The following is a 23,056-nucleotide window of genomic DNA, read 5'->3' as shown; positions in this document are numbered from 1 at the left end:
CCACTGGTGCTTAATAGCAGCTGCTGGTGCTAGACTCTGGCTACATAAGTAGCCACTTCTCATGGCCTAACAAACACCTCTGAATTCCCTTGCCAGAGATGCTATCAACATCTTTGCTGACGAGATTTTTAGGGCACGTCCTACCAGAAGAGCTTCTGTGACAGTAACCGTCAAACATTTCCTTCTCTCCCCTTTCATTCTGTTTACATTCTCATGCTTGCAGAATTCAGGCCCTTCAATGGCTCTTCTTTTTGCTCTTCAGGTGATAGCCAAAGGCAGGATCCCTTTCAGTGGAAAGAAGCAGGTGCCAATCCCACAGCATGAGAGTGAGTACCTCATGAAAGTTACGTGCACATCTCAGGAAAGTGTGACTGCCAAACAATGCCAAATACTATACATGTTACTATTAACCACAGGTAGGGGCTTTAACCACAGGCAGGGGCTATTGAAAGAGTTGTTAGACTGTGGCACACCTTATTAGATCAACACAGTTACCATTATGATTGGTGCAGTGGCCTTCCAGGTGAGTGTCCTTCTCCAGTCTTGTCTAATTGATCTAATTAGGTCTAATTGATCTAATTCCTGACCTTGTGACTTTGCTGCTAGCTTATATCTTTGAGAAGATACAAAATTTTGTAGTTCATCTGCTTACATAATGTGCAGGAGGAGGGAAGAGAGATATTTTTGCCAACCTTGAGGATTGGCTACTATTCTAAAATTATTGTTAATCTGCAATCTGTGGCACTGTATGAAGTGTTCCTGTTTACAGGTAGAAAATAATGAATTCCCTCTTCTGATTCCTGTCTCCAGTCAGCTGATTCTAAATGGCATGGATTCAAGTGAGTCCTTTTCCTCTCTTCTTTTCTCTTCTTTCCTGCATTGTACAGATCTGCATGGTTCCTTCTCATTAACTCTAACTATTGGCAATGACTTCCTGCCTGACATCAAGCTTCTAGTGTACACACTCTTCTTGGATGGACAAGTAGTGGCTGATGTGGAAGAGTTTCAAGTAGCCAAGTGCTTTAGACACAAGGTGAGTAGAAATGCAAAATGGAAGAAGAGAACAATCACATCACTGATATTCTCTGGTCTGTTGTCGTTTCTGGTTCTGTTTTATCTTTAGTCAAAAGGTGTAAATTGGATACCTGCTAAAACAAATGTCCAGTATTTTTTGTCTGAGAAACAAAATAAGTAACCTCCTTTTTCTCTAAATTCCTAGTTTTGCCCTCCTCTGCACTGAGTGGCAAGCCCCTCCCAACGAGTAAATCATGCCCCTTTGAACACTGTTTTCTCCCTACATTCCCCAGTGATCTGAAAGCACAGTGTCCTCTACGCTCTCCCTAATGTAAAGAGAATTCTGCTAACCTAGCTACAGAAGAATTCTCACTGCCTAGGCTGTCTTGAATCAGCAGGAGGTGGCTGCAAAGAAGTAGGGGAATTATGACTGGGCTGTGTACATTGCAGCCCCAGCAACCTTTCCAGTGGTTTTCCAGGATGGACTCTCTCCGCATCTCATCCCTTCCCTATTCTCTTTCACTCCACTGCCCATACACCTAAGACTCTCTAATGATAAGTGCCTGATCCTATCTTCTTTTGCAGGTGGAATTGGACTTCTCAAGCAAGCAGGAAGTCCCAGGGTCAAAAGTCAGTCTGAATCTCAAAGCTGCTCCAGGATACCTCTGCTCTGTCCAATCTGTTGACAAAAGCGTCCTCCTGATGGAGAACAATACTCTAACAGCAGACACAGTGAGTACAGCCTGCCATGACTAGCACCCTAATGTCTGCCTGCCTTCTGTCTCCGTTCTTTGACAGGAGGCTCCTGGAAAGAGAAGACCCATAGGCCATTCCTAGGCCCAGATGCATTGTTATGTGGCTGCTCTGGCATTCTCCCTCCTAGGTCTTTTCTGAGTAGTTATGTGTTTTTCATGTTCCTACTGTATTTGCCTTGTGCTTTGAATCTCAACCTGGAGAGTGATGGAAGCTGCGCACCACTGCCAGGATAGGTCAGGAGAGCAGCTTCAAAGAGATGCTGGTGCTTACTGCTTAGAGGAAAAGTTCTTTCCTCACATAAACCTTCCTTTCTCTTCTTCTGTCTGCTACCAGGCAGAGAGGCTAAGCTAATCTTAAGTATGTTCTGAATTTTGAATAGTCCTTTGTGAAGTCAGGAGCTGGACTTGATGATCCTTGTGGGCCCTTTCCAACTCAGGGTAGTCTACAATTAAAAAATCAATTTTATGCTGGTAGGGCCCTCGTGTCCTTTTATCTCAGATATTGCTGAATTATAACTGCATGACTCAGGCTGAGCACTCAAGCAGTTCTTTAGAAAACGGAAACCAGGGGACAAAACCCATCCTGGCCATGAGGTGACTGGTGAAAAGTGGCCAGGATTTTGTTGGCACCCAGGTGCATTTTGAGAATAATTCTGAGAAGATTTGAAGAAACTTATCCTTAAAGCAGTGCTGTGGTTCAATGGAATGAATTTAAGACTTATTAGAACAAAAACATTGCAAGAACTGAAAATTTAGAAGTGTACCAGAGATGATACTCATGGGTATGCCTCATACAAAGTTGTAAGATAAGTTAGAGTAGGCCAGCCTGTTACGAAGAACCCTCATCCAAATCTAGAAGGACTTACTGCAGCTGTAGGTAGGCACCTCAGTGTGATCTGGTGTTCTCTTTTACAGGAATGCTGTTCTAGGGCACTTACTTCTAACTTACTTCTTACTTCTAACTTCTTACTTCTAACTTACTTCTAACAGATATATTAAATAATACTCATCAAATTTATAAGTCAGATATGCCAATGCCTCGCACTCAAATTGAGATGTGTCTTATCCGGATTTTGCACCTTAGAGTTAAAAGGCTTGAACTGCCAGAGGTGAAGATCTTGAGCGTAAGGGTTTCTTGCCTACATCCACTCCTTGGGCCTCATGTCCTTAAGCATAAGATGGGTCAGTGCCAACTTTGTCAACTATGAAGATTTATGAAATAAAATGTAGGGCTATAGTCCAAATATTTGGCTCATTCACACAATCTTGTTGGCCAGTTCCTCATAAAGACCTCTGTTTTTCCTTTGCAGGTATATAAGAAGGTCTTTGATAACAGTTTTACAATTAGAGGACGAGGGTTCCCTTATCACCTGGAAGACTTTGATGCATACCCTTGTCTGCCCCAGCAATCCAGTCTCATTAAAAAGACTCAGATGGGAGCACCATGGTACCAAAGTGATGCTGATGTTTTTAATTTGTTTAAGGTGAGACTCTGCACTTGTGTCAAACTTTTCCTGAACCAGTGATTGCCACTGTACCATCCTGAATGCCTACAAATATTTAGCCTTAGTAATCTTCAGCTTCCCTGTCATTCATTGCTACAAGTTATCTGTGTCATGTTTTAATCCAGTGTACCCACACTCACTTGGGGATTATGGGGAAAGTTAAAATTTAGGAGTAAGGACAATGCATTCCTCATGCACTGCCCAGAGTTGTAGAATAATAGAATGGCATGGAAGGAACTTTAAAGATCACCTAATTCCTACCTCTCTGCCATGGTTACCAATAACTAGATCAGGCTGCCCAGGGCTCCATCCAACTTGGCTTTGAGCACCTTCAGAGATGGGACATCCACAACTCTAGGCAATCTGTTTTAAAGCCTCATCGCACTCTGAAGAAAGAATTTCTTCCTAACATCTAGCCTACATGTCACCTCTTCTAGATTAAAGCCATTCCCCTTTGTCTCATTACTATCAGACCACATAAAAAAATCGGTCAGCTTCCTGTTCATAAGCTCCCCTCACTTACTGGAAAGCCAGAACATGGTCTCCCCAGAGCCTTCTCTTCTCCAGGCTGAATAATCCCAACTCCCTCTGCCTTTCTTCAGGGGAGAAGTGTTTCTTCCTTTGATCATCTTTATGATCTTCCTCTTGACCTGCTCCAACACCTCCCTGTCTTTCTTGTGATGAGGGCTCCAGACCTGAATGCAGTACTCCAGACAGGGCCTCACAAAGGCAGAGTAGATGGGGACAATTAGCTTCCTTGCCCTGCTATCCATGCCTCTTTTGATGCAGCCCAGGATACAGCTGGCCTTCGAGGCTGCAAGTACACACTGCTGGCTCATGTCCACTTTCTTGTCAATCAGAACCCTCAAGTCCTTGTCCACAGGGCTGCTCTCAGTGTCTATGTATAGAGAGAATCTTAAATATAAGCAGAATCTTAAAGTTTTTTAGCTACCAACTACCTTATGAAACTTGCTATAATATGAAAATATCTCAAGATATTTTCAACATTCCTTATTGCCTGTTATTTACCACTGATTTACTCTCTTTACTGTTTTCCCTGTTACTGCGCATGAAAATATTTACCAATACTAAAATCAAGAAACCAGTTTCCTATGTGCAACAAAACTTTGAGAGAAAGATGTTGTCTAATACAGACAGTGTTGTGGGTAAGCGTATGGGATCTGGTGAATCACGGCCTGAACCTCTGATTGATCACCTGAGGTGAGCAATGAGTCAGCCATGGGAGCACAGGTGAAAGCAATTCACCTGTGCTGCTGGAAGGGGTGGAGCCTGGCTGCACCTCTCCTAGACCCATTTAAGAGCTGGCTACCAGTAGGGAAGGATCTCTTCTGGAGATCTGCTCTGCTGGAGTTTCATAAGCAAGCCCAAGATAACCCAGTTAATCAATAATAGTTAAAAGCTCAAATCCATGTCCCTTATTAGCTGTCCTTGGGTTCTGTAGTCTTCACAGAAAACGTGGCTTGCTCTCCACAAGTATTTTCACAGACTTTTTAAAATGGTGTGACTCTAATTAAGTACTCTATCTCCCTCGTATTCCATACCATAACTTGCTGAATTTGTCAGTCTGAGCCTCAGACCAAAATCCATTCACCTCTTTCTCCCTAAAATCGTGTTCCCTAAAGATACAGACTCTGGGACATACTCTCACTGAAAAGCTAGCCCTGTATACATAGATAATTTATGGTTTATGCTAGATTGCCTATGAATGAAGAAGTAATTTCACCTGTTGTGACTTATGCTTTTTTCTGACGTATTACTTGCTTTTCTGCAGACAGTCATGCTGTTCATGCCAGTCTTATACCTCAGTCAGATGACGCAAAGCCCAAACCACGGACATATTTTCCAGAAACTTGGATTTGGGATTTAGTTTCTGTCAGGTTGGTAATAGCTTCTGCCTACCTTTTTCAGAGATCTTTGGAAACTTCTGACTACTTCTAAACAAGTTTTCTCTCTCCTCCTGCTGTAGTGGTGAAGGTCAAGCATCTCTCCAAGTTACTGTACCTGACACTATTATGAAATGGAATGCTAATGTCTTCTGTGTTGCTGATAGTGGCTTTGGGATTTCTCATTCAGCTACACTTAGGGTCTTCCAGCCTTTCTTTGTAGACCTGTCTCTGCCATACTCTGTGATACAAGGAGAGATTTTCAGCCTGAAAGCCACTGTCTTCAACTACCTTGAGGACTGTATCCAAGTATTTCCCAGTCCCATATTTTATGTTAGAGCAAGAATAAAAGCCTAAAGGCAAGCTATTAGCTATATACTGGTATCTAGGACACAAAACACAGTCTCATTTTTGTGACTCATGATGTTTGTTCCTTTGATCATTGCCTGGTGCTAATTCTACGCCAATGTATGTTTGTACACCTCAACACACTCAGGTGCACACCACCCTCATAGAGACTCCAGAACTAAAGGTGGATGCCTGTCCAGGCTGCCAGTTCACCAGCTGCCTCTGTGCCAATGAAGCAAAAATCTTTGTGTGGAATGTGACAGCCACTAGACTGGGTGAGGTTAAGCAGAGGGATGTGTGGTAGTTAGTGGGAGGAGGTGTGAAATTTGCCTGCCCCTTTGTTTGGTTCCATCACCTGTATGTACAGAACTCTGCTGCAAGTGCTCAGTGATGCACTCTCGTGCTTCTTGCAGGCAAAGTGAATATCACTGTGAGCTGTGTGGCAGAAGATTCGCATAATCTGTGTGATAACAGGGTTGCTGTGACACCATTGCAAGGAAAGACAGACACAGTGATAAAACCTTTGATTGTGAAGGTTAGTCAGATCAGTGATGGAGAATACCTGGGGACAGTGTGTTATCCCATGAAGCATTAGCAAGAGGAAGTTTAGATCTTTCTTGGAAACAGACAGGCCTGCAGAGGCATGGAGACTTCCTTTCCTACCTTCTGAACCACTCTTTCTCCACTTGCAGCCAGGAGGCATTCTGCAAGAGAAGACCCAAAATGCCTTTCTCCGTGCTACAGGTATAGAACATAATTCACTGACTGCTATCAGGATGGAAGGGATGGGACTCCTGCAGGTACCCAGAGGTGGTGGGAATTTGTCCAAGAATGAGCACCTGTGCCATGCCTGAGAGAACAACTGTAGTTTCTTCATATCTATCTTCCGCCTGGTGTTTCCTGTATGAGGCACATGTTTTCAGAGCTTTCTCAGCTTTCATACTCAGTCTCGTGGGGTCCCCTTTGGGTTGTCTCAATTGAGTGTGATAACTTTTCCATTGAGTGAATTTCTGGCTTTTCCCTTCCTTAGATAACACAGTCTCGGAAGAATTCTCCCTGACCCTGCCTGCAGAAACACTGGAGGGATCTGGCCGAGCCACTTTCTCTGTGATTGGTGATAAAGGCTTTCTTTGCTCTTGGGCCCTAGTGGGAAAAGATTGCACAGTGCTTTGGCCTGTTCCCAGTTCCCCACAAGATAATCTGAAGAGTGTGATGATGGCCTTAGAAATGTGTATCAAGTAATCTTTTTTAGCAGTTATTCCTTTCATATGGAAGGATCTTAGGATCCCAACTGTCTGGAGAAGAAGGAGCAAAACACGATATCTCCTCTTGATGTCTCTCAATCATCCACCTAAAGCAACCAATAACATCTCTCTGGCTTATCATCTGGCTTGCCTCTATAATTCTTTTCCCTCCTTGATACCTCAGGAATAACAGTTCTCTTAGGATTTCCTCAGATCCCCTGAAGTTTAGCATTCCCTGCCTCTTCCCAGAATGATACGACTTCCTTTGCTATTCTGGACTTATTCAGGAGGGGCAGGAAGAAATCTAATTGTGATATTACACACATCAGTTTCATGAGGACCTCTTTTTCAGGATTCCAGTAGAGCTTAGAGAAGGCAGGAGTCCTTTCATTTTATATCGCTGAATACTTTTCTTTCTCCTTACCCTCCACCTCATATTTTAGGGGATATCATGGGCCCGGCACTTCAAAATTTAGATCAGCTGCTTAAGATGCCATTTGGCTGTGGTGAACAGAACATGGTTCAGTTTGCACCAAACGTCTTCATACTCCAGTACTTGAAGAAGACTAAACAATTGGACCCAGAAATTGAAGTTATGGCACTCTATTGCCTGAGAACTAGTAAATGTTGTCCTTTCTTCTATTTTTTGGGGGAAAAAAATGTGCTGTAAATGTAAATCTGTAAATTTGTTTAATGTGTGAGTGCAAGATGAGTGGAAGCAATGCCAGAGTTGTGCCAAAGAAAGAGATCACTGAGTATAAGGAAATGGTTTCAAAAAAGGTAAAGCATCTTTTTGAAGAATCATTATTTCTGTCTCTGGATATTATTGAAGCCTATTTTTCTCAGGAGGGTGTAGGTAATTATTTCCATTATACTGTGATGCCTGAATTTCATTCTCTTATCAGTCTGATGCACATACAGTTCCTTGTGGAAACAGGGTAACAGTTGCTACTAACTGGAATAAGGGGTGGCCATAGCAGATAAATAATTTAGTTAGTGTTTGCTTATGTCTGATATAATCCAAATTTAATACAGTGCTAGTGTCTTATTTTGCAAAGTACACCATATTAGGATTTCTCTTTGTCCCTTCTGAGAAAAGCCTTTTTAGCCATTCCTACTGATCTTTCTGTTCACAGTACGGTGTCAGTGTTGCTTGGAAAGTGTGGGGAGGTGAAATGGCTGAGCATGTCTGTACTCTGCAAAATCAGCTAATAATGTAGAGCAGCTGCATGGCACACTTCAGTGATGCTGTGCAACTTTTTCTTGTCACTCTGGTACTGTGGGATGCTCAAGGCATTTTGATGTAGTAAGTTTGGTTCAATGTCTCTGTAGGAGCTGGTGAAGTCTCTTGCTGTAAAAGGCTTCTTCCTACACTAAAAGTACAGTTTGAGTTGGTACATGTTTTCATGCTGAGAGTTGCTTTTGCCCCTGTCTTCACAGGTTATCAGCGTCAGCTGCTCTACAAACATGATGATGGCTCCTACAGTGCCTTTGGGAAGTCTGACACCCAGGGCAACACATGGTGAGTGACCAGAGTTGGTACTGTCATCCCAAACCTAGCATCCATTCTATTTCCTGGCTGTGACATCTGTGCTCTGCCCACAGGCTGACAGCTTTTGTGGCCTGGTCCTTTGGGCAGGCCAGCTCTTACATTTACATCAGCAAAGATCATGTGCAGGATGCTGTGCTCTGGCTGCAGAAGCATCAGTTACCCAACAGTTGCTTTCAGAGTGTGGGGAAGCTCTTCAATAATGACTTGAAGGTATGACTAATGGCAGTGGGAGTAGGAGTGGGAGAAACCCAATATGGGGACAGGGTCAACTCCCAGGCTCTTCTGCTGTGCACAGTAGTGCAAAGCATGGTTTAACTCAGTTAAACATATTCCTTGAGCAGAATGAAACATAGCCTAGAACAATATATATTTTCACTACGTGAGTTTTTAATCTCTATTGAGCATTCTCTTTTTTTTTTTTTCTCTAGATAAATGGCACCATGACTGATTGTGCCAAGGCACATTAGGGGTACAGGGAGAAATATTTGTATTCTATAGTGCTTGTACAAAAAACTCTGGCTGGATAGTCCCTCTTCTCATGCATTACGATCCACAATAAAGACTCCAGATAGGCCTAACTTTGTGCTTTAACATGGAATGATCTGAAGACACTGTTGACCCTTCACTGCCCACCAAGTATTACTTTTCCTGGAGCCTGGCACTCCCAGATTGATCCCTGCACTGTAGCTGGAAATACACAATGAACATGCCCTGATGCTTGAGTACCAAACAACTGGATATAGTGCAGCAGTACGTGGGTTCATGTGTTCTGTAAAGGGAAAAATAATCAGGACTAGTCAGATTGCAAAGTCACCCTACTAAACACAAGGCACAGTTTGAAATAAAACAGGCTGACATTTTAGCAAAGGGTTCCCTTTTTCCCTCCCTCCCTTCCTTCAATGCAGTACAAACTAAAACCAGAGTGTACAGATAGACTATCCTAATCTGATTTCCACTCATTTCTCAACATGGGCTTTCTATTTGAATAGATATTTTGGGGCACAACGAAGTTCCCTCTCTTTGCACTTTGAAGTTTCTGCTGTCAGTATGAATAATGTCTCACAACATTGTTTATGATGCAGTCTTGTCTCTTCCCTGAGGATGCTGGCGGAACTTCATTGGGAATGCTTGTCCTCTGATGGGGAAAGAGACTTGGATTACTGTTTTCCCCTTGTTAACCTGTAGCTTCTCACAATCAACTGATTTCTATACAAACTCACATCTTGTATACAAATCCTGCATCATAAAACCTTTGTTCTAGTGTTTACTTGTAACGTATTAAAAAAATAAATCAATAACTTACCACCATATCAAGAATGCCCACAGGCGTGCTACTATACTCTGGTATTTATGTTATCCATAGGCAGTTTTGGTAGTTAAACAATGACAGTTCACATAATGTTTGAAGGCAAGCAATGTCTGTCTGTGTGATTTACAGGGTGGTGTGGATGATACACTCTAATTAACAGCCTATATAGCTGCTGCCCTTCTGGAGCTCCAATTGGAGAAGAATGTAAGTCACGTTTGAACTCTTTTAGGACTTTTTAACATGGATAATGTTTTCTTGCTGTCACTGACCTGATTTGCAGCAAGCAGAGCATCTATGATTCCCAACTAACCTTAGGGGAACAGTTGTCACTGAAAATGATGCAGGGCTTGCAGGGAAGATGTAGCTGTAATACTCAAGGATTGTTGATATATTGAGAAATTTACTTTAAATTCATTCCTTTCTCAGGATATAATGCTGAATAATGCCTTATGTTGTCTTAAGAATGTTACATTTTATGAGACCAGCCTTTATGTCAAGGCCTTTGATCGCTTATGTATTCACACTGACCAAGGATGTGGAGATGAGACAGGAGCTTCTGGATAAGTTAGAGAAAGAAACTGGTAAGTTGTTGCCTTTCAAAGATTTGGATTTCTTCTCTTTGGATTCACAGAATTGCAGGAGTTGGAAGGGGCCTCTGGAGGTCATCTAGTCCAATGCCCCTGCTAAAGCAGGTTTCCTGTAGTAGACTGCAGAGGAAAGAGTCTAAATGGGTTTTGAAAATCTCCTGAGAAGGAGACTCTTGCAGCCTCTCTGGTTACCTTATTCCAGTACTCTGTCAACCTCAGAGTAAATAACTTTTTTCTCATGTTATTTTGGAACTTCCTGTTTTCCAGTGTTTCCCATGATACCCCTTAATTCTTATCCATGAATTCTCAATTCATTCATAATTCATCCCTAGGTAGAACTCAATACATTCCTGTTGCTCTCTCACATGAAGAGCAACTCTATCACCTTGCCTTGCTGACTTATATTTCCTAAAATGTACGTAGACATCCATGACAACATTCTAGTCATACAAGCTGTCCCATCCCATCTTCATGATTACAGTGAGAATATGGCCCTGTGACAACACACAGATGTCTAGTTCCTCCAATTTATTCCCCATGCTGTGCGCCATTGGTCCCTGGTCTCTTAAAGTCAACCTACGCATTCTCCGCTTAATGACAGTGATGCGAGCTACAGTTACAATCCAAGAGCTGTTATACTCACAGCGTATCACTGAGGAAGCAGTGCCTGGCTACATAGTAATAACAAGCGTGGCTTCCTTATCATAGCTTGGAATATGGCATGTGAAAACTAGTTCATCTCTGTCACCACTAACAGAAACATAGCTTTGAGTATGCACGCAATGGAATAAAACCAGGACTGCGCTCTTAATAAAAAGCTTGTGTTCAGAATCAATCAGATCCTAGCAGAACTGTTTCTTAGAAGAATGAGAATTTGGGGGCACATCTGCAGCCTTGATCTCTCTGTGCTTCCAGAGGAAGAATTGGAGTCTTGCATATTTTCAGAGAACAAAAACCACTGGAGAGATTGGCTTCTGTATTCTGGGTTTCTCCAGAAAGTTGCAGCCATTTCTGGTGTTGTAAAGGAAACTGCCACTCCTCCAGATATAGAAGGGCAGGATGAGCTAATGTTCATCAGGATCTAAAGTTTTTCTCTTCCACACTTTTTTCTCTATGCATCAGCAGAACATCTGACATCAGATTCCAGTAGTGAAGAATCTTCCTCTATGATTGAGATAGTAGCCTATATCCTTCTGGCTCATGTTTCCAAACCAGATTTTGCCATCAATGAAAGTGCAGTCAGCATGATTGTGCACTGGCTCAGTAAACAAAGAAATGCTCTTGGGGGATTTGCTTCCACATAGGTAACAATCTGGGGAAAGTTATAGAGAGAGATACTGTACATAGAGTGATACGTGTATGTTGTGTGTGTGCATACCTCTCCAGATCCATCCTTTGCAGAGAGGCGTACATGAGCCCTGCTTGCGAAGGGGTATGCTGTGGGGAAGTTGTTTGTTTGTATGTGGGATCACCCAGGACTAGAACAGCTAGTCCCAGGGCTCAGAAGCCATGCTCACCACATACAGAAGTCATGTAGAAGCCTTTGAACTCAATGGCATATATACCCTAGTTGTATCAGAGCATGATTCAGGGCCATTAGATGTGTATTTTTCCCTGTTGTGCCTGATGTAGAGTGCTGGATCTTGTACTGCTTTACTGCATAGGAAAGTGAGTTTCTCTTTACTTTCAGGATACAGTTGTTAGCCTGCAGGCCCTGGCTCAATATGCAGCCCTGATTCCTCATGCAGTCAGAGATGTAAAGGTGACAGTGAAAGGCAAAGAGGCTTCTCCACTAGAGTTCCATGTGCACGAAAATAATAAACTAGTCTTGCATCAAGCACCTCTCCTTGAAGTCCCAGGGATGTACACAGTATAAGCAACTGGCAGTGGGTGTGTATACATACAGGTGAGTATATATAAGAAACAGAGCTGTTAAGTTTTGCCACTAACTCTATAAGTGAGATTTTGATCTAAGCAAATGCTATAGCCTCAAGCTCTATATAGGATTTTGCTTCTTTCTCTTTGTGGGCAGTGTTCTAGCTAATATGCTTTCTCAAGCCTTATTTTATTTTATTTTTAGTAAAAACTGAGACAACGTTGGACTGAATGGGACCTTGTATTAAGATATCTGAGCCTTCAAACCTAGGGCTATGTTTGTAGGCTTTATGAGACCCTATGGGCTCAACGTAGCACGTCTGGACAGAAAGAACAGCAGGAGCAAGCTGTGTTAGTTACTGGTTATCGGTTTGTTAAAAGCTGGAGGCACAAATAGACCTTTGGCTCATGCAGGAAAGTTCCGGGGTACTTGACAGGCATTTTTTCTACCAGAGCACTCTCTACTATAACACCCCGCCACCAAAAACTGAAGTTGTCTTCCTCCTGGATGTGGAAACAGTAACACAAGAATGTGATGGTGTCAGGAAACAGTTTGACATCCACTTATCAGTTAGGTATGGGATTCTCTGATGCTTTTCCTTCACCAGAAAACAGTGAGAACTTCCACAGTATAGCTAGAACCCCCTAAATATCTTCTATTTTTGGCAAACACTGGGACAGACTGCCTTCTCCGCAGATTCAAAGAAGGTAATGAAAAGAGAGCTAAGGCCTGGGAAAGCAAGGGAACACATTGGCAGTGGTTTCCATAGCCCAACTGTCTCAGCACAGTGCAGCACAGCAGTTCCTAGAGCACTGGCAGATGAGACAGCCAGTGTTCTCAAGAACTAGAGTTCCCAGCACAGGGAGAATTTGGAGGCATGGTCTGAACCAGTGTATTGTGATTTATGTTTCTGAACCAGTGTATAGTGATTTGTATTCTCCATGCCTACTGTCCTGAAAGAGGACAATGCCAACATCTTCCTTTTATTGGGTGAGAAGACAAAAGAATGGGAGACCCGTCCACTCTTAATCTATAACATCAAAGATAACTTCCATCTCACTACATGGCAATGTGTACATTTGCTGCACAGTCTTTCTCCATATTGAGCTAGTTGGGGCAGTAAGATTTTTTTCCTCTTTATGTAGGTGGTTGTGCTTTCATATCACTATAGAGCAGAACAGAATTTGGACTAAAGTTTATCATGATATTCTGTAAATGTTGTGATGAGTTCCCCATCTGATGTGTTTCTCTCCTGCCTTTTTTTCAGTTACACTGGGGACCGTGAAACCAGTAATATGGTCCTGGTGGAGGTGGATATGCTGTCAGGGTTCATTCCTACAAAAAAGTCTGTGAAAGAGGTAAGACTTTTTCCTCTGGCCTTCCCTGAAAATGTGAAGATATACTTTCCAGATGTATCTCAGCTAGAAATATCCAAACCTCTAAGAACTGCTGGAGTGTAATAGTTACTATGAAGTTATCTTACTTTAGTTAGTTAGTTAGTTAGTTAGTTAAATAAACTAAGCAAGTGCAGATACAGTGGGCTATTCCACAAGGCAATTTTCTGTTTGCTGAGCTGATCGTGTAGTTTGTGATATTTAGAATCACTGATGAGGTAAGAAGCTAGCAAGGAGCTGAAAAACACTTCATCAGAGCTATCTGGGGTGCACTGAAATTTCTCACTGTTGTCATTTGGAGGAATACTCCGTTAAGCATTGATGAATCCCATAGAATTATTCAGTGATATGTTTCATTTTTCTAGGAGATAACTAAAAGATCCATTGTGTTTTCCTTCTTAATGGCTTTACCTTTGTTACAAATGCTTAAAGTAGAATCATAGGCAAAGGACATTTGTTCCAAATCTAAGAATGTTTTCTGTGTGCTCCTAGTGAATACAGGCCCTTACGGTTAGAGAAGGCAGGCTCTCCCATGTCTAAGCTAAGTGCCATAATCAGCAGTAGTGTGCTAACAAATATCAAGCTAAATGTGAGACATCAGGCAAGGCTAATGAGCTGATGCTAACAAAACACATTCTCTTGTCTTCCTGCAAAGTTGGAGAATGTACTGTTGGTGAAAAAGGCAGAGATAAAACTAGACAAAGTCACAATCTACTTGGAAGAGGTAAGAGGAAGACCACATAGATCTGCTCAGTCAAGTAGTACTAAAGCAGTTGCTGCACAACAGAAATACTTTGTTTTGAGACTGTCATAAAAACAACAGCAGTCTTTTGTGTTGGGACTTCAGAGATCAGAAAATACAAATCTCTAGGCTAACCATACAACTCAAAATTGGCAAAAGAGAGTATGAAAGAATCTGGAGAAGTGGAGAAAAATCTTTGATGCAGAGGGAATTAACTTGGAATGCAGATGACATTGAGATAGCCAGTGTCTGTTTTTCTCTCTATCTGGACAAGACTTCTCTGAATCTTAACATATCAGTGGAACAAGATAATGAAATAGAAAACCTGAAACCAGCCACAGTGCATGTCTATGACTACTATAAACCAGGTGAGATTTCACAGTCACTGATGAAGAGTCAGCATCTTACCTCCCACTCAAACACAGCGCAGTCTATGTCATTTGTTTCACTTATGTCCCTTAGTGCAGTATACTTCCTCCTTCAATTTCAAGCTTGGGTTTCCTCTGTACGGAACTTCTACATTTACGTTTCAGAATCACTTTCTTTTCTGTTCCTTGAAGTGAGACTGCTGGACACTGAGGTTATGTTTTGGGGTGGATATTCAAAATGACTGTTTTTTTTGTTTGTTTGTTTTTTGCTTTTTTGTTTTGTTTTGTTTTGTTTTTTAATTGTTTTAACTTCAAATTATGTCTCTGTGGAAAGAAAGCTTCTCTGTTAGTTTACCATGTCTTCTTTCACTCCTGAGCTCTCTTGAAAATATTTAGACATTTATTTAAAATCAGTGTTACGTACTGCCACCTTGTCTCGCTCCAATTTATAGGAGGGAGATGAGGTTCTTTAATATCTGTATACCCGGTGTGAGATTAAGAAACAACGGTTCATGTGTTGTTGCATCCAGTTTATTACTAAAACCTAATCAGGGAGACGGGGAAGTGAAGGAGTGCGATAGAAAAGATGGAAAAGAAGCAGGAGTTGCGTAAAGCGAGGAGAGTCACCAGCAGGATCCAGCAGCGGTCCCGTTGCACGGTGTTTGAAGGTCCCGGGCAGAACGCAGCAAAAGGCAGGGAGCAGCAGCGTGGCTGGCCTTGAGCAGCAGGCAGGTAGACGAGGAAGTCGAGGAGCCAAGTCTTGAAGCAGCAACAGCGGTCAGGCAGCAGGCTCAGGAGAGTTCGACAGTATGCAGGAATCACCTCAATCTTCTGGAATCCCTCCTCTTTTTCATGAGGAATCTGTTGTCAGAAAACCTTCCGTTCTTCATGAGGAATCTGTTGTCAGAAAACCTTCCGTTCTTCATGAGGACATGGTCCCCCACCACATCCTCATCTCCAAATTGGAGGGAAGTGGATTTGATGGGTGGATGACCCGATGGATAAGCAATTGGTTGAAAGGCCTCAGACAGAGGGTGGTGGTCAATGGCTCTATGTCCAGGTGGAGGCCGGTAACAAGTGGTGTCCCCCAAGGGTCTGTCTTGGGACCGGTGCTCTTTAACATCTTTATTAATGACATCGATGAGGGAATTGAGTGCACCCTCAGCAAGTTTGCTGACGACACCAAGCTGAGTGGTGCGGTTGATACGGTGGAAGGAAGGGATGCCATTCAGAGGGACCTTGACAGGCTGGAGGGCTGGGCTCGGGTGAACCTAATGAGGTTCAACACGGCAAAGTGCAAGGTTTTGCATTTGGGCCGGAAGAACCCCAGGCACCTGTACAGGCTGGGAGGAGTGGTCCTTGAGAGCAGCTCGGCAGAGAAGGACCTGGGGGTCCTCATGGACGAGAGACTGAACATGAGCCAGCAGTGCGCTCTGGCAGCTCGAAAGGCAAATGGGATCCTGGGCTCCATCAGGAGAGGGGTGGTCAGCAGGGACAGGGAGGTGATTGTCCCTCTCTACTCGGCTCTTGTGAGGCCCCATCTGGAGTACTGTGTCCAGGTGTGGAGCCCTCATTGTCAGAATGAGGTCAGTATTGAGATGTCAGTATTGTCAGAAAACCCCCCCCCCCGTTCTTCGTGAGGAATCTGAATTGTCAGAAACCCATTCTTCAGGAGGAATCTGCTGTCAGAAACCTCCGTTCTTCAAGAGGAATGTGTTGTCAGAAAACCTCCATTCTTCGTGAGGAATCTGAATTGTCAGAAACCCATCCTCACGGTTTTCAGTTCCTCTTTTATCCTCCTTGTTCTCCTGCCTACTGACAAGGATGGGCCTTGAGCAAGAGTCATTGAGTACCCCCTGAGATGGCCATCATCCTGAGATAAGTCCACACAAAGGAGCACTTCACATCTATTTAGCTGCAGTTCATCTCGCTCTCGTTGCCCCTGGCCTTGCCCATCTGCGTCCCCCAGACAGAGGATCTCACAACCTTTGCCCAGGACTTGCCTGGACTTGTTCGTCTGTGTCCTTCAGACAAAGGATTTCACAATCCTTGCTCGGGACTTGAACAAGTCCATCTGTGTCCCCAGCAAGCTTTGAGACACAGAAGTTAACAGAACAATCTCTTACACACCTTAATTGGTAAGACGGCAGAAATAAGTTCTGTGCTTCTCAGGTATAGTGTAACAGTCCAGACAACGAGTAGGCTCTGTCATGTCCCAGAGGATAATAGGGAAATAATTTCTTAGCCTGTTAACTTAAGACTCAAGTTGGAGTTTTCAAAAGCAGGCAATATTTATTTTTGGCTCTGGGTGCATGGTGAATCATCTCTGCTTACCATGCGTGTTTTGTACAAAGTATCTTCAGCCTATATACATTACTTGTGTTACATATGCAAATGTTTTCCCAGGCAGTACATATGTATTCAATACTTCTCCCAAAATGATTAACATAGGCTTCTGCCTCCTTGCACAGGATGAGATTTTTATGGTGGTGGTCTTTTGGGGTCTGTGGTCATCATCAGCAGTCTTCCTCTGGTTGAACCTGGACTACACAGATGCTCAGTTAACTTCTTACCTTGATTGCACAATACTTTCACAGTGGTTTCACAAAACTATAATCTGATTCAAAGCACAACTTTCCTTATCTACTCGGTACAAGGAACAGGCTCTTCCCCCTACCTAAACAAACTACTGGGCTATCCATTAAAGAGTATTAGCAAGTTTAACAGTGTCGCTACAAATTGTATCAATTCCTTGAAGCTCTACATGAACTAAGCCCAGAGATCTTGAATTCATCCTAGGCCTCTACCTCTCCATGCTCAGTATGAGACAGCACACAGGATAAAAAGAACTATCTGAAAAGAATTTGAGAGCAATATGCAAAAGTACCATTGGAGATTTAGAAAGCTGAACATGTTGTATACTGAATTCCATTCCTGCTCTCCTTTCCCATACCATTTCAAGAAGAAGAGGAGGATTCTTAATGCAGTCTTTGCAGAAATAAGTACTGTAACCTAGTATGCTCTCTCTCTGCTATCTCATCTTTCACCATAATTTTTGTGCTTGTTGTGAGACAGGAATATATTGATTATCAGTAAAAAAACAAGGCTACTAGGAAAACCTACCAAAAGGTTTTCTCTTTAAAAAACATCCTATTATGTAAGTCACTCTGAAAGTAATGCCTCCTATTTATATCCATGGAAACTAAAACGGACACAAAGAGCACAATAATACTATTTGATAGAGCAAATCCTTAGCTACAAAACACCTTTTTTCAGCATAGTCACCACCATTGGCTGTGCATTTTCTTCCAGTAGTGAATAAGAGCTTGCATGCCACATTCATAAAAAAAAACTGTACCATCAGAGGTGATCTACTGTTGTTGTCTCCAGTGTTGAAATGCACTGCCCACTACCTCACACTAACATCTGCTGTTTGGTCTCCATAACCATTCAACAAGTGTCAGTAAATATCAATGAGTGCAATTTTTTCTTAATGGGGAAATCAATTCCACACTTTTTCTTCATATGCACTTCATTGTCAGGTGCCATTTGTCAGACTGCTCCTCTATTGCCCCTTGTCACATGGCAACAAAATGTAACAGAATATTGGCAACGAGGTTCAACCTCAACTGCCATACCACCACCATCTGCATCTGACATTGTGAGCCAACATAATCATACTGCATAATAGGATCTTTTATAGCTGGAGTAGAGACAAACGAAAATTCTAGACATTTTTCTGTTCCTATATTCACACTCTAAAGAGGGGAAAATAAGGAGAGTGGGATGGTTGTGTTAAAGAGAAAGAAGCTTGGCATTATTTTACTATGTAGTTTTGTGACTCACCATGCATTCTCCTTTTGCTCCTACAGCAAGAGAATACAATTCTCCTTGCAGTTCAGGTTAGTGTTAATAGGCTTTCAAGATGGGAACCTCTGAAACAGCTGGAACTGAGAACTGGCCATAAGCAAGCAAAGCAGCCACTTCTGCTCTGTCTTTAATTCCATCTGATCGGACTGCAGATTGATTTGGAATCTACTACACTAGCTGGTGGCACTATTTCTAATCCAAATATGCAGACCAGGCTTGAACATACTATGGAGAGTTTAAAGGATCCATTTTTATTCCATTTTCGTATTTCCCTCATGTGTGCAGTTCTCCCAGCATCCCAATTCTGAATGCAACTGGAAGTGTCTATGTCAATGACAAAAGGATGTTACAACTCATTCTCTACAACTTCTTGGCCCTTTGATTTATTCCTAAATATTCTTCATGCACTATGCCTTATGCTTTTTCTTTCTGCAGATGTCTGGATCAAAGATTCTGAAAAGAACACCATGGTTCTAGAACCAGTAATCTGAGTTTCCTGCTTTCATAAGGAAAACACCATTACTCTGGCTCTCCTGCTGTACACACTTTTGCTCTGTTGAATGCATCCTCTTTCATTTGATGCCCTTATTTTCTATGTGAAGCCTGACTTGATATACAGTAGTTTGAGTTCAAGTGAAATAAACTATGTGAAAACTGAAAAGAAGGCAGTGACTTGATAGTTTATTAAATCCGCACAAAATTCAGTGTCTGAAAAAAAAAAAAAAAAGTAAAAAAGAGAAACATTTCTTAGATCAGATATACATATTTTTCTTTCGGTCACTACATTGGCTTAAGTATTCTGCTCCCTCTAACTGTTTCTGGCCTACCTTCTCAAATGAGCTAACACAACAGATTGTTTGCAATCAAAATACAAGAAACAAATAAACAAATCCAGAGCAAAAACCCAAATATTTTTAACCTTCATCATAGCCCTCTGAATCATCTTTCTGTCACAGCTGAAGAATAAGAACAGGCAAAGGGAGGCCAAGGGAGAACTACGTAGCTAGTTCTCCAAGTAACTTCATAATGGTGATGTATGAAGGGAGGCCATTAGATAAAAATAATCCTCTCCAAATTCTCTGTATGTTATGTAGCCTCATGTTTGTTACTATTTCTTATGTCAAGCAGGAGTATTTTAGAAATACTTTGAGGGCATGATCCTTCAGAGCATACTTTCAGATGCCAGTTCCATTCCAAAGTTTCCAGGATTTTTTTCAGGACCAACTGCCTTAAAAAACAGTTTGCTGTGCCACAAAAAAGAAGGGCTAAATATGGATAGGTTTGTGGATTTCCTTTTTATGTCTGGTTTATCCTTTTTTAAGGAAGTAGATATTAGTCATCTTCTTTTTGAGATGTAGTTTCCTTTCATAAAAAGTGTAGAGTGAGATGTGGTGATGAACTCTGCTTGCACGTAGGATAATCTGCTGTAGAAATTTCATGCAAACAGATTACGTTAATAGATGTTACTATGCAGTGAACTGTCCGTGATCTTCCCAAGGATATGGCTGTTTCACTTTTCTGATGACATGGTAAAAGGAGTACTGATATCCTGACAGCTTCCCCTATATATCTGTATTGCAGCAGTATATTGATATTTGGTTGGTACCAATTACCTAGTTGCGGATTCTTCATGGCTATATTGAAGAATCCTCCAACTAAAGGTTGTGCAAGGTTTTATCTGAAGGGAGACTCTGCAGATGGCATCTTGGGGGTGCTGAGGCACGATGGGCTAGTGGGGAGAGAATAAAAGAGAAGCTCTTTGGGCATTGTCAGTGCTGCTTGTTTATACGAAGAACACCATGCTTTTTGAATACCAATAAGCAAGCATTCTAGAAAGCCCATCCAGGAAAGGGCTGGCAAAGAAGGATGATCTGCTGATCTGCTATAGAGGAAACTTCCTTGGTACTCTGCAGTGATGTGGAGGTGATACTGTGGCTGTACTTCCAGCATCAGGTCTGGCAGGCTAACAGTTTCCTGCTTACACAAGGAAACCATGCTACCTCCTGTCTTTCCTCTTGTTTGACTGCTGGCTCTTTCTGGTATCTCCATTAATACTATCAAGAATAGCACTAGTTTCATGGGAGTACTGCAATGGGGCAGCAGCACAGGGGTTCACAAGGAACCTGACAGGGAAATGCTATGAGCAGAGAGATGAAGCTCACCTGCTCAGTGTGCTGCTTTGCCCTCGGGCTGCAGTGCTCAGATCCATAGTACTCCATCCCTGACCTTCCATTCCCTCAACCCCTTTCCTGTAGATAAGCAATCTTGCCACCTTGTGTCTGAATGGGGCAGGTAAGTAAGGAAATGAAAGGTGCAAAATGTGAATACAGCAAGATGTTTTCAGGGCATGGTTTCAAATCAGGCTCACGTTGTCCAGCAGCAAATGATGGGCTAAGGAATTTGGCAAATCAGAATGTTGAAAAACAACTGATGTAGAACAAGCTTCCCTAAGATAGGGGTGTACAGTAGATGTCAGTGAGGTTGTTGCCTGTTGACACAAATATCTGGGACCAAAGTAAGCAGGCAGTATATGCACTGGCTTGGTGACCTGAATGTTTCTCAACTCTGCTGACTGTAGAATAGGTGCTGCTTATTCTTGGCAATATCAATTAGAAGCAACTTTCAAGTATCAATGTAAAGCCTTGTTAAAACTAGGCCTCATAGATAAAGCAAACAGATAACTTTCTTAAGGAACAGAAACCACAGGAACACAGGGTTCTGTGAAGATAAGGTAGAGTTGCTGTTGCAATATCAGCAGAAACCCATCTGGCTACCACCTCTCTAAAGGTTAAAAGAACACAGTGAGGAAGACTTCAAGCCTTCAGAAGCATGACTACTAGGCTTCATCAAATGACCATCAGGTGGAGCCTAGACACTCCTTCCAACATTTTAGAGCAGGTTCAAAAGGGTGGAAGAGTATGTTAACAAGTTCCCAGAAACTCAATGCATATGTAACACATTTTGGGAAAATCTGATGACTATGTATGTACTTTGCCTTTATATGTATAGTTGTGTACCCCCTCAGTGTGCATTTTTGGTTGGGCAATCCCCCATACATCCAGTGCTGTATTAAAGAAATTTCACATAACTCCTTGGGATGCCAAGTTATTCTACTGAGTTTCTCAATTTCAAGTGCCAGAAAAGAACCTCTGGTATGAGTAAATGAAATGAAGCTTGAGTAACTGGCAGATGGCCAGGTGACTTACTCCCATCATAGCAGCTTTCAAGATTTGGTTTCCCAGATGGCCTGGAGGAAATGGGGAAACTTCCTGTTAGGAAAATTTCTGCTTTCCTCAAATGAGTTCTGACATTTTTAGGGAGCTGTTGTCAAAAATAAGTAGCATACTTAAAGTCTGTGTGCGTAGAAGATGAACAGATAGGGCTTAGTTGAAGCATAATGATTTTGTGAGTATGGCTTACTTGGGCCTTTGTGAATATTTGCCAGTATTGTGCAAAAAGGATTGAAAGATCACACTGCTTCTAGCGAGTCAGAAGTGGTCAATTTCCTAGGCTTTCACAGAGTGTTATCACAGGATTTATTTTCACTGAAATAAACCCTAATACACAGAAAAGTTAGAACACAGGACAGGTGTATGTATCCTCAACACATAGCTAAGCTTAGAAAACCATCTGTGTCTACCCTTAATAGAATATTCAGTAGGTATCTGCCTAGATTTTGGGCTTCTTGTACAGCCACAAAATAAAAAACACTAAGCTGTGACCGAAAACAGCCCTCCCTCCCTTTCTGTAAAGGAGAACCCTCAGTGTTTCTTTAGGGCTTAGAAGTTCCTGGTCACTCCAATTCTCTTGCTCAATTACTTGGCAACCTCTTCTGAAAGCATGCCTACTTTAAGGGACTGCTGTGTATTAGTTTATATTCAACTAACATTGTTCAGTTTGGAGACATAGTAACATGCAATAAACCTACCTTTCTTATTTCTCTCATTTTTAGCCCCTCAAAGAGCAAAGAAATACAAAACTGTAGAGCTATACTTTGGAATATTAAGATTTGTTATTGGGAAATGTTGCACGTCATACAGATTCTGAAGTTTATTCCAAGACTTTCTTCTCCTTTTTGAAGTAACAGTAACAGGCTTTTAAAATAGCTACTATTAAGAACTACATGACTCCATGGATTCATCTCATCATCTGTACTTTCTCCATGCAAGGTAAGCATGCTTTTAGACTCAAATGCAGCAAAGGCTTGCTAATTTTAAGATTAATCTTATTCCACAGGTTACATTTCTGCTAAACTCAAACAGTTACATCAATCTGTATCAACTGACAGGTAAAGCCAAGACATCTGATACATGAATAATTTTTAAGCTTGAAGAGATTTTTAAAGAATGCCTGAATTTCTTTGTTAACCTCATCGGATTTACTTTAAGGGTAAAGAATCTTGGCTTACCTTTGACATTCAGAGGCTCCTTTCCGGACAACAGTCAACAATTTGTAACTTTTGTGTTGTACAGTTTGACAGATAACATCTCAAAGTGGGGTTATTCCGACTCCGCCTAGAGAGTCATGCAGTTGAAATGGATGATATGTTGATAAGAATATACTGTCCTGACAGCCAGACGCAGTAACA

The 23,056-nt window shown here is 42.0% G+C and overlaps 1 protein-coding gene across 1 annotated transcript in view; it reads left to right on the top strand.

Moving 5' to 3' along the window:
* LOC122177461 (alpha-2-macroglobulin-like protein 1) overlaps positions 1-18,959 on the top strand; it is a 31,681-nt gene extending 12,722 nt beyond the window's left edge. The window contains 25 exon segments of the mRNA XM_042866841.1: positions 263-326; positions 888-1,033; positions 1,600-1,746; positions 3,080-3,252; positions 4,334-4,440; positions 5,067-5,172; positions 5,262-5,487; positions 5,675-5,801; positions 5,940-6,061; positions 6,219-6,270; positions 6,557-6,640; positions 7,214-7,390; positions 8,211-8,292; positions 8,376-8,532; positions 9,761-9,835; positions 10,058-10,132; positions 10,134-10,212; positions 11,341-11,522; positions 11,909-12,124; positions 12,547-12,668; positions 13,362-13,452; positions 14,144-14,212; positions 14,469-14,602; positions 18,463-18,500; positions 18,904-18,959. Coding sequence (XP_042722775.1) covers positions 263-326; positions 888-1,033; positions 1,600-1,746; positions 3,080-3,252; positions 4,334-4,440; positions 5,067-5,172; positions 5,262-5,487; positions 5,675-5,801; positions 5,940-6,061; positions 6,219-6,270; positions 6,557-6,640; positions 7,214-7,390; positions 8,211-8,292; positions 8,376-8,532; positions 9,761-9,835; positions 10,058-10,132; positions 10,134-10,212; positions 11,341-11,522; positions 11,909-12,124; positions 12,547-12,668; positions 13,362-13,452; positions 14,144-14,212; positions 14,469-14,602; positions 18,463-18,500; positions 18,904-18,959 — 2,907 coding nt within the window.
* Positions 18,960-23,056: the final 4,097 nt, after the last annotated feature.

This window comes from Lagopus leucura, unplaced genomic scaffold (genome assembly GCF_019238085.1).
Source record: "Lagopus leucura isolate 7727_CA_CO unplaced genomic scaffold, USGS_WTPT01 Super-Scaffold_100001, whole genome shotgun sequence".
Lineage (NCBI taxonomy): Eukaryota > Metazoa > Chordata > Aves > Galliformes > Phasianidae > Lagopus > Lagopus leucura.
The sequence above is the reverse complement of the archived record's forward strand: the minus strand, read 5'-3'. Positions and strand labels throughout refer to the sequence as shown.